Source organism: Falco biarmicus, chromosome 1 (assembly GCF_023638135.1).
Source record: "Falco biarmicus isolate bFalBia1 chromosome 1, bFalBia1.pri, whole genome shotgun sequence".
Lineage (NCBI taxonomy): Eukaryota > Metazoa > Chordata > Aves > Falconiformes > Falconidae > Falco > Falco biarmicus.
The window spans coordinates 4,727,049-4,738,135 of record NC_079288.1 but is presented as its reverse complement, the minus strand read 5'-3'; the positions used below and the strand labels follow the sequence as shown (position 1 = coordinate 4,738,135).

The 11,087-nt window shown below is 42.3% G+C and overlaps 1 protein-coding gene across 2 annotated transcripts; it reads right to left on the bottom strand.

Annotated features, from left to right (window-relative positions):
- Positions 1 to 5,734: 5,734 nt before the first annotated feature.
- COPRS (coordinator of PRMT5 and differentiation stimulator) lies at positions 5,735 to 11,087 on the bottom strand. Of its 2 annotated transcripts, none has more exons than XM_056334319.1 (4): positions 10,766 to 11,087; positions 9,877 to 9,964; positions 9,043 to 9,297; positions 5,735 to 7,036 (listed from the first exon to the last, which is right to left on the bottom strand). In XM_056334319.1, the coding sequence occupies exons 1-4, from the start codon at positions 10,796 to 10,798 to the stop codon at positions 6,867 to 6,869; spliced, it is 546 nt and encodes a 181-aa protein (XP_056190294.1). In that variant the 5' UTR covers positions 10,799 to 11,087; the 3' UTR covers positions 5,735 to 6,866. The 2 variants fall into 2 exon arrangements, with proteins under 2 accessions (XP_056190294.1, XP_056190303.1); XM_056334328.1 differs by lacking the exon at positions 10,766 to 11,087 and adding an exon at positions 10,365 to 10,693.

Here is an 11,087-nt window from a genome sequence, read left to right as displayed (position 1 = left end):
ACACAGAGCATTCCTATAGGGCTACAATGCACTCTACAGACCACATAAGAAAGCCTGTCCTTAAACCAAATCCCAGATCTGTCTGAAGAACAGTTCACCTGCTTCCCTCCAAAAGACCAAATTAAATCTAATCCACCTACTAACACAAGTGCAGATAACAGAACTAAATGTAGTTCTGAACTAGTAGACAGGCAGTCTCTGTCTGAGAAACATTTATCTAAGTGGCTTTATCTATAATATCTGCTCAATCCCAACCAGACTTCTGGCAAACTACAAGCTGCAGAGCTACAGGCCCAATCAAATCAAGAATGAATGATGCAGAAAAGCTAGAACAAAACAGAAGGTAAAAGGTGTTTCAAACCAGGAAAATAATAGCCTGTTCGAAAAGTATGGAACTGAAGGTACCGATAAACATAACACTGAGAACAAGGCGGGGTCTAGTATTCTAACAAATCCAGTAGCACCAGAAGACAAGAAAATGACGACGACTTCTGAATTAGCACTGTGGCTATTTACAGGCTCCACCTTTGTGCATTCATTTCAGATTACCACTTGTCCCGCTTCAGTTTGTGATACGAGCTAACCACAGCTGAAATAAAATTTGCAAACTCCCCTTATAGATTCTTCTGCTGCACAAGGAGAACACAGCCACAGCTTGCTGTACCAGACCTGTTCCCCCGACATGGTGTTCCTCAGGCATACACACAGGGACAAGGGCTTGTTCCAGCAGATCAACACTCCAGGTACTATTGTGTGCATCATCTCACGTGTTTATACTAAATCATTAAATCTGTATTTATAGCTTTACTTTTTTCTGTGAAGTAAAAGCTTACAATATGGAAGAAGCATTTCTTCTGCCACAAGAATTCCTTGGCTGTACCCTGGAGGATGGAGGGCTAGGCTACATGACCGAAGTGATGCCTATCTATGTCAAGTTTAAAATAGCAGCTGTATTAATTTCCCCGCTACACCCTTCCCCTTTTCCCTAGGGGAGTTTTAAGAACGGTTCTGAATTGCAATGCAATATCAGCTGTTTTTTCATATGACATCCAGTATATTTTGGCAAAATGCAGTAAATACAGCCACTAGGGCCCCAGAAATCTCTCTGGCTTCAAGCAGAAGAATCTAGCAGCCCTGCAGAACTTAAAATCTAGATGTTCCTAGTTATCCTCCTCTACAGATATTTCATTTTCACAAGGGATGCTATTTTGGTTGCGGTTCCTAAGTTTTCTAATACTGTCCACTTCACGGTATATCAAATCCAGACCAAACAGGTTAACATGCTTCTCTCCTGACAGAAAGGGTATTTTTGGAGCTACTTACAGTCCCCATCCACCTAAGACACTACCATCTCAGTATTCATTGGTGCCAAATAACTCAATATGAATTGGCTTCAAATAGCATCGCTTTCAGTGGCTCCTACCTGGGCTAGAAATTCAGATCTAGTGCTGAACAAGGTTCCAGTTTATCACCACTTTCCCTAAAAGTTACTAAGATGACCACTAATATAACCACTAATATATTATTTTGATTTGTTGCTCATGCTTATGTTGCAATATCAGCCACTCCTCTGACTTTGCTATTCCAATTCTACAACAGTACTGTCACCAAGAGTGACAAGACCTGCCCAGCTAAAATACTTTTCATTACTATCTGGAACTCCAGTTACATAAAAGGAGGTTGTATTCCCTGTTGAGGAGTGTAGGTCCTGTTTATCAGTCACACCTATTTACTTCCCCAGAAGCCTTGGAGCATGTAACACCGGAGATGGAGTTACACAATTTCCAGCCAACTGTAGCCAGCCAGTACTATATTTAATGTTGCACATTTATTCATAAACCCATAAGGTGTCTGGACAAAGATTACAGATGAAATTATATTAGTCTATCGGTGATCAAATCATCAAAACCCATCAAAATATTTTCTAGTATGCATTAAGTAACTGAAAGAACTTCTTAGTGAAAAAGTTCTGGAGTAGTTCCCAAGCTAGAGGTAGAAATACTAAATGACTTGTTTAATGTCAGAACAAACATCTGCAATACTATACCAATTAAAACTGCAAAGCAAAGCAGCATGATATGAACTTGGCATTCTCTGGCACTCTAGATCTCACAGAAAATGTGTTGACCAATGTAAATTTTACTAAGGACTGCTCAAAAAGGGCTGAGCAGAATTAACTTGCATTTTACTTTGAGGGAAATAAACTGAGACCTCAGGCTCATAAACAAATACATACAACTTACACAACTCAGTCTTACGTTCCTGCATCATACAATGAAAAGATGTTCCAGGTCTAAATTCAGAAGTTGCAGGCAGATCAGAAAAGGTTTGATTAAAACAATTCAGGCCACAGAATCAAGACTTACTAAGAAGTTAATTTTCCTAGGCTGATTTCATCTACGTGTCCTGAAATTTGTTATCATTGAGGGGCAGGACAAACCACACAGACTCCACAACAAGCTGAAAAGAAGCAAATACAGACATTGAGCTACAATCACGGTTCTTGCTCTGAGAAGGTCAAGTTACAAGGAATTATATCAAAAACTAAAATCCACAGCAATAATGAAACACTGAACGTGAACTTTAGCTCAGAGGTGACACAGGCATTGCATAGGGGGCTATACAGGGTCAGAGCTTCTACCCGCATAATGAGCTGCAACAGTTCATACCAACTGAGGACCTATAACAAATGGTTAAATGAAGCTGTTTCTACCACTAAAACCAATTATTAGGGTTGTGTACTTTGCAGCATTTTTTTAGTAGGTTACGGTTTCTTCTGCCCATCTAGGAAGCTAGGCTATGAGCAGCTGGTACTCCCAGAACTAACAACCCCACCACAACTTTATCTACTCAAGCCTCCCATGTCTACGTTTGTGATACAGAACCACAGAGGGTAAGTATCACAAGTTCCTTCCCTGTGCCCACAGAGACTTACTCACTAGATTCACAAAACAACCCCTGTTACAATGGGATTTACACTGGTGTCCTTGGAAGCAGCAGACGGTGAGGATGAGCTGCTGTGATCAGCACTTTTCCTTTAGCCTGTGAAATTATTCACATAGTCCCCTCAACAGTGGAAGCATTTTCTCAGCTTAAGAGTGAAAGCACACTAGTTAAAAGATGGGACAAAACAACAAATCAAGCAGTAATGTCTTTAAAAGACACTAAAATGGCCTGGATTTTGTGGTTATATAAGAGCAAGAAACCACTATCTCAATCTGATGTATGAATTAAATGCTGTACCTTATCAACAGGAAATATGAACACATTTCCTTCAATTATTTCCTCCTGCAAATCATTCCCTTTAGGTCTCAAAGGAAATAACAGATGCACCCAAAGCAAGTTTTCATTTCTTTGCTGGCCTGTTCAAAGAAAATGCAAAGTTCTGTTTTGTTTTTCCAAACACCTCACTAGTTAGAAAAAATTTCTTGCTCGGAGTATCTGAAGTACTTTACAAACAGGCTGGTATCATTATCTCTACCTGTAAAACGGGAAGAAAAGCAATGGCACTTCAGTGCTGTACCCAAGTCTCCTTCTGAGTCACCATTATTATGTCACACTACCAAGCCTCCCTCACAATATAAACCCAGTAATCATACTAACCTGTAGTAAAGCCTTCCATCCTTTGAATGGCATCTTACACCATAGGTATAGAAGGGGGAAATCTTGTTAGATATATATGCACATTTATTTTATACATATATTAACTGAGAAATCTTTGACACTTCTGATAAATTAGTTGGAAAATTTATGTACTGCCAATGCGTTTCTTGTGTGCATAAAATATTTATGATCTTGATTCTGTAACGGGACTCTTTTCCCTCCAATAATTTGAGCAGGCTGAAGGGTTGACACTCTTGGCTTGAATTGTTGGCTTATGTGTTAGCTTATGTTTTTAATTGCAACATATTCTTGCCTAGAATGACATGCTTGTGTCAACACAAAACAGGTTCAGTGCAAGATTCACTATGGAATTTGAAACACTCTGTAGTGCAGAAACATTGGAATCTGTGAGCTTGGTTTCAAATCCGTCCAGGGAGATGCTTTCTGAGAAGTCTGCATCTGGTTTTCTAATCCCACTGAAGTTTGTGAGTATTCAGATCAAGCTTCACATTAAGCCCCTTCCCTAACAAGCAGGGCCAAGACAAATGAAGTTACATTTGCCAACATATCCCTAGAGAGGGCAATCCATCTCTGCTCTAAAATCTTCAGGTTTTTTCCAAAGCTGTTGGGGGTGCTGTCAGTTTTAACCTTAAAAGGTACTGAAAACAGATCTTTTATGTTTACAATCATTAAAAACACAAACAGATTGGCAAGGGAGCCATTCAAGACAATTTCTCCTCAAATAACAACAGTCAAGCTAGACAATGCTGATAGCAATTAAAGGTACAAGCTAAAAAATATTTATAGAGTGCATAGAAAATGGCTTGAAGACTGTGGTACTGATGGAATTTAGGAACCACGCAGAAGATCATCCTGTTCAATGTTATAAAGGCCTTTTGGTTATCCTTTTAAAACAATTCTAAAAACGGCAGGTTTGCCTCCACAGAATTCTGTTAGTTTTATCTTTATTAAATACAGTGCGACATCTCCCACAAGCACACTAAAAAAATATATTAAGCCTGAAGTCAAGTGATGTTCTTTTCTCAGCCATGGGAGAAATTTTTCAGTCCGGTAAGTATAACTTCAGAATGAAATAAAAAAATAAAAAAAAAAAAAAAAAAAAAAAAGAGAGAAACTAATCAGGGCCATGAATCAGTCTCACTGGGGAACAACAGGACTATGCAGAACACAGATCTGAACTCCTATCAATGCTAGAAATCAGCTCGGGGATCTGACACTGGCTGATGAAACTTGGCGCCAGTCGAAAATCCGCTGAGCAGGGTAGACAATTTTTTGCTGCCCTCTGCAGTGTGGTGTTGAGCATTGACATCTACAGCTGAAGACTGGGAAATGATAAATAGGCTCACAAAATCATCTGTGCTTTTTCAGAGGAACTTCCACAATATCCTAGTGTATTGTTACTGCAGCAGTACTCTACTCAATTTTTATTTATTAATAATGCAGTTATAAACACAAATCAACGATTTTTCTCTAGCTGATGAGTCAGTTACAGTCATGCTCATAGTTCCATTCCAGTCTTCTCAGTCAGAGAAAGAAGCTACTATGTATCCAAACCTGATAAGCTGAGCATAATCAATTCTCATTTCTGTTCCACAGGGTGGAGTGCGTGTTCTAACTAATGCAGGACTCAAAAGAGCTGCACTCCTCTCTGACACACAGCAGGCCACAAAATAAAAAAGCATGTCCAGTGCCTTAGAGAGCACAGCTAGGGCTTTCTAGCTGTGCAGCGAAAGAACAGTCTGTTAGACTGTGCTTTCTGCTGTATGTCCTGGAGGCATGCCAAGGTACGTTTGGATGGAGATACTAATCCCTATATCGCTCCAATATATAAGAATAAAAGAACAGGCCCTCTTTCTTGCAACCTCAACACCAGGCTTCCACTCTGCTTTGATTGCTGGGTACTTAGACATAACCAGGAATTGCAAGGTACCAGAAGAAAAGACTCATCCAATCTCTTGTCCTCTGCTCTTTAGGAAAAGATTACGCAAATATCACTGTCATTCACTTCCTCCTTCCAAACTAATGCATGAATTACTTCAGTCTCAAGCAACAGATTATTTAAAAAAAAAGTCTTCCAGTGATAAAGATTCTCAGGCAAGAAGTTAACAAACAAGCATGAGTACTGTGCTCCAGTGTGTCAGTGTCAAAACAAAGCCTTCAAAAAACTCTTGGGAGAGAAGTGATTAACGAAACGTGAGCATTAGTTGAAGATTACTGCTATTCAAGTGACCAGCCATTCACTCCACTTAGGTACTTCATTTGAGAATGTTTCCTTTAACTCCAAGGCAAAGGCAAGAAGGATATGGTTCTAGTTCCAGCTATTCTCTTAAGAGACTTTATGGAGGTGTTTTGCATTCTCATCTCCTCATTTGCTACAACACAGCACCACCAGAAACATACCAGCAGTACCAGGAACCTTAATCCACTACTGTCTGCAGGACACAGAGATTATATAGTGCAAGACATTATACAAGCATAGATACTTTCTTCATCACTACATGTCCGATGTTGCATGAGACTGTTATAAAGACAACTGTGAGACCTAAGGATAATATGCCCATATACAAGGTCTGATGTAGAGAAATATTTGTCAGGAGGCAGTCTTAAGCACTCAGCATTCCTACTGGAAGCAGCAGGCCCAACTTACTACGTGCCCATGTGTATTTGCAAGATGCGTACCATGGATTTGTAATTCCTTTATACTGAAATACATAAAAATAAAACCAAAACAACTCATTCTGTATTTGTCATGGCTAATTTTGTTAAACACCAGTATTAGACAGGAATCACAAATGGCAACACAGAAATACAACAGAGATGCTGGAAGGAGTTTTCAAAGCTACCTGAACCAATTTGACAGCATCAAATGAAGAGGAAAGAAAACTTCAAGTTACATGAACACACAGGGATCAACATGTCAAATCTGGCAAAGCTGAAGTTTAGAAATTAAATACTTCCTCTCAAGCAATTAATTAGCAACAACATAAATCTATGTAATACAAACAAAAAGTCCAGAAATGCAATGACTCCTTACAGCTAGCACCTGCACTCTTGTTTCCAGAGGTCAAGCACAGTCAACTTATAACCAGCTCAGAAGCAATCTAAGCAAAACTTCAGAGAAGGTGTAGCATTTCTGGCCTTACGCAGAACTCTGCAAGCAAGCCAAAGGACTCGACATGACTCAAACGGTGAAGAACATAATCCAACTCAGAAGCCAAACTTGTTTCTGACCAGGGTCAACCTCATTCATCAGCATCATCAAACTGGCCAGTCTCAGTCATTCTAACTGGTGGCGTAAAAACAAGGCAAGCTGCATGGTGACAGCCTGGGTTGTAAAACGAATCCTCTCGCCATGAGTATGAGGCCAAAAGATTACTTTCCTGAAAGCTTCCACAGTGGAGATCACCAGCATCTAAAGAAGATCAAAGAAAAGATTTAAACCATGGGAGATACTTGGAAAAGTTGGTATAGTGTAGCAGGTAATTTTGCAGGTTTACAGCATCTTCCAATTAACTATTTCAATTTGATCCACCAGCACTCATGAATTAGGCCTACAAAGCAAAAAAGAAAGCTGAATTTGGCAACATCTTCATTTTAAGGAAGTTTTTTGCCAAGGAAGAAAAAGCAGTTTTCTACAAAGCTCAACAATAAACCTGGATTCAGAACACCAATCACCAGCTCTTACGATGCGTGCAGTTCTTCTACGTTTTCTCCAGGCATAAAAGGCTCATGAAACCATTACTTTTATTTCCCCCTACACCTTCCTGCTGCCTCCGTAGGCACATCCCAACCCTTTAAGAACAACATAGGCAATCCCAATCCAATTAGGAACCCTCCAACCCTTTAAGAACTGGGTCACTGGACAGAATGGAAGGGTGGGGTCCTGCAAAAACTAGTTCTGAACATTTCCACTAGGCTAAAATTAAGCCAAATAAGCCTGTTATTTAACCAACTTAGCACAAAAACAGGGCAGAGTCCTTTAATATAAGCAGATTTCTAGCCAGCAGACACTGGAAGGACTGAGCAAATGAAAAGCCTAGAGTATGGGGCAGCAGAAGATCGACCACAGTATATCCATGTCTCAGCCTTCCAATAGCACTGCCAAACACACCATCAAAGCAAGCATTTTTAAAAAGCTTTTTAAAAGCCATAAAATGGCTGATCAAGTACATCTTTTATTTGTGCTAGTTCACCACTCAGACACTTATACTCTGTATCCTTCACAAGCACCTGAATCCTATAATCACAACTTCCTCACCTGTAGCTTATGCTCTCCAAATCCTCACAAAGGAAGGATGTGTTAGTTAAATAAAGGAAAAGAGAACCTGTGGCAGTTCAAGTGAAAAAAAAATAATCAAGATGTTCCATAAATTTGAGCAGATGGGAGATTAAAAGGAAAGCCCAGAATGGAGGAGAAGGAAATATCCAAAAAGGATTCACTCAGATTACCCAGTGTGAAAAACCACTACTGTATCTCCATTTTAAAATCAGAATGATTTTATAGGAAAGGCTACAAAAACTTTCCCACTTCCTTCCATTATCAAATGATGGAACTTGAATACAAACAGCCATTTACGGAATTAAAATAAACAAAGACTTGACAATTCCTAAGCAAAGAAAAAAGCGTTTGTATTAGTTACAAAAGATACGTATTAATGAGAAGAAAATGGAAATGGTACTACTCTGCATCAACAAAGTCACAGCAGGTTATCAGCTACTGCTGGCTAAACTCCATCCACTTGTTTGATGCCGACATACAGCCTAGCAAACGAAGACTGAGATTCAGTTCAACACACAAGTCACTGTAAAACAGTTTACAAACTGGAGGATTAATACAACCCTAAAGACATGGATAAAACTGCTTCTATCCATTGCCATCTTTGTCCATGGGACTGACCCCAAAACAGCTACCACAAAAAAAACCAAACCCACAAACCAAACAAAAAACCACCAACCAGCCTACAGCAACAAACCATACACTGAGACCGAGCACTTGCACTGCTCCCCTCCAAAGGACTTCAAGCTCTAAGAGGGCCGTTACAGCGTACAAACTGAATGAGTCTTCATGGAGGAAAAGAAAAATTCCTTTTACACAAAAAAAGTTACATTCCTGCACTCCATATAGGTTTCTCTTCTGCTTCAGAATAACAGATACACCTCTGAGACCTAGCTTCCCCAGAGAAACTCAATCAGCACATACAATTCTTCTCCTTACTATTCCACTCCTTAAGAATTCAATTCCTCAAGCAAGTTTCGTGTGAATTTTACAACACTGCCTTGAAATCCTGTATTTGACAACAAAATTACGCATTGAAAATCCATGCAGCCAACAGCAACACTCGCTCTCCTGCAAAGCACCTACCTCCAAATCACATACTAAGCAAAACTCAAATGAAGCACAAGTAAATCTGTACTCACCATAAGGATTACTTTCAGACTCCTCCAATTCTTTATCCCAGTCCTCCACCTCATACACAGTAGCAGTTTGCAGCTCTGGAAAAGTTACCGCCTCAGGCATACCAGAGACTTCACCATCCAAATCTTCCAGGTCAGGATGTATATGAGCACAGTCAACAGGAGAACCACTGACATTTTCATTGTGAGAGGTATCAGAAAATTCACTTTCTTCAGATTCACTATCAAGAACACTTGGAATATTCTTCAGTGGACATTCTAAAATGAGTAAAAAAAGAGTCAACAGATACTTAGAAATTAAACTGGAACAATTAAATGCTTCACATGCGTTAATTCAGACAGCTATACAAATGCACTTTGGGACTACAAATCTAATTATAATATATGTAGTTTCTTACATATGTAATGTCACTACAGTGCTCCTTCGGGTTTCAGATGCTTGGGAACACTGGACATAGGCTTGTATCACAACACTAGCCCAAGTCAGGATTTTGATGGAAAATGATGAAGGACTGTTGATGGAAAATAACTTTTTAAACTAAGGCAAAGGACCCAGCAGTCTTGTTTCACCTCATTCACCTGTTGGTATTTCAAAAAAAGTATGTTGAAAGACCACAGCTCTGTTTAAAAAATATATAAATTTAAAAAATAAATTTTGTAGTATTAGTAACTCTTGCACCAAGGCATACACAAATTATATACGTGAAAATAACTTAGTGCAGTAACTGAGGAGACATTTCCTATGCATCACCAAAAGTTTTAAGCGTATTTCCTCAAGAGAGCACAAGTTTCATTACTCACCATCTGCTTTGCTTTGTCCTGGTATTTTAGGCTTACCTTTTCTGGGCTTCCAGGTCATAGTTTCTCTCTTATTAGACAGCTGTTCCTCATCAAAGCTTGCAGACTCAATGACAGCAGCCATCACCTATGAGACAGTTTTAAAGAATCCAGTAGCACCCTTCGTTGATTCCTCCAGCAAAGCTCATGCAACTTGTACTGCATTTGAGTATTTCTGAGCCCTTGAGCCTGACCCATTTGTTTGTTCCTTTGATGAATCTGAGGTTCTAAACCTGACAGGCTTTCACTTCAGAAAACAAACCTGCCGAGGGGTGGCTCATCCTGCTGCCACCCCAGGCGGCAGCCAGCACAGAGCTGCCAGTCTCCTCACTCACAGACCTAATCCTGCTGCCGCCATTTTGGGAACACATCCCAAACCTGACCCAAAACGTGCCCGTTAGGGACAGCGGCAGGATGTGAAAGCTGCAGAGGTAATGAAGACACACAGATGGAACGAGTACAAGCACTAAAGCCTGTGAATCAACTACCTTGTGGGAGCCAACGTGCCAAGGAGGCAGGAGAGGGCCAGAACCTCCTGCAGACCTGAGGAGCTGGGCCAAGATGGCGGCCACGCCCCTGGAGAGCAGAGGGGAGCAGCCCAGCAGGTTTGATAGCCCCCAGAGGGAGAGGGCAGGAGAGGCGACTTATGCCTGCCACTGCCACTACAACACAGGTGAATTCGCCGCCGGACAGCCCCCGCCCAGGGCGGCGGGTGCGGGCTCCAGGTGCCTGCCGCCGGGAGGGGCCTGACTGGGGTCGCGGCCGGCGAACGAGGGCAGAACGCCGCGGGCAAGCCCGCACCGGGGCCCCGCCGCCTCGCCCTGCCGGGCCGTGCGAGGATGCGAGCCCGCCCGACCCCCGCTCCCCGCCCCGCAGGAGCCCACCACACCTGCCGCGGCGGCGGTGCCAGCAGCCGCGCCATGCCGGCCAGCCTTGAGGGAGGCTGCGGGCGCGCAGCCGCGGGGCCGGGCGAGGCGCCGCCGTGAGGAGACGTCCGGCGTCCGCGCCCGCCTTCCCGCGCTGGCGGAGCCGCTCGTCCACTCGCGGCGGCAGCAGCGCCTGCGCCCGCGGGCACCGTCAGGCGGGCGGGCTCGGGGGGGGGCGCTGCTGCCGGGCCCGGGGGGCGTAATGGCCGTGCCTCGGCACCCGCGGTGGGGGAAGCTGGGCCGGGGCAAGCGGCGGCTTCTCCCGCTCCGGCCTCGGTGCCCGCC

Coding starts and splice junctions, on each gene's coding strand:
- COPRS (XM_056334319.1), bottom strand. CDS start 10,798: ATGGCGCGGCTGCTGGCACCGCCGCCGCGGCAG. Junction 9,965..10,765: donor TGGCACCGCCGCCGCGGCAG/GTGTGGTGGGCT, acceptor ACTGTCTCATAG/GTGATGGCTGCTGTCATTGA. Junction 7,037..9,042: donor GTCTGAAAGTAATCCTTATG/GTGAGTACAGAT, acceptor GATCTTCTTTAG/ATGCTGGTGATCTCCACTGT.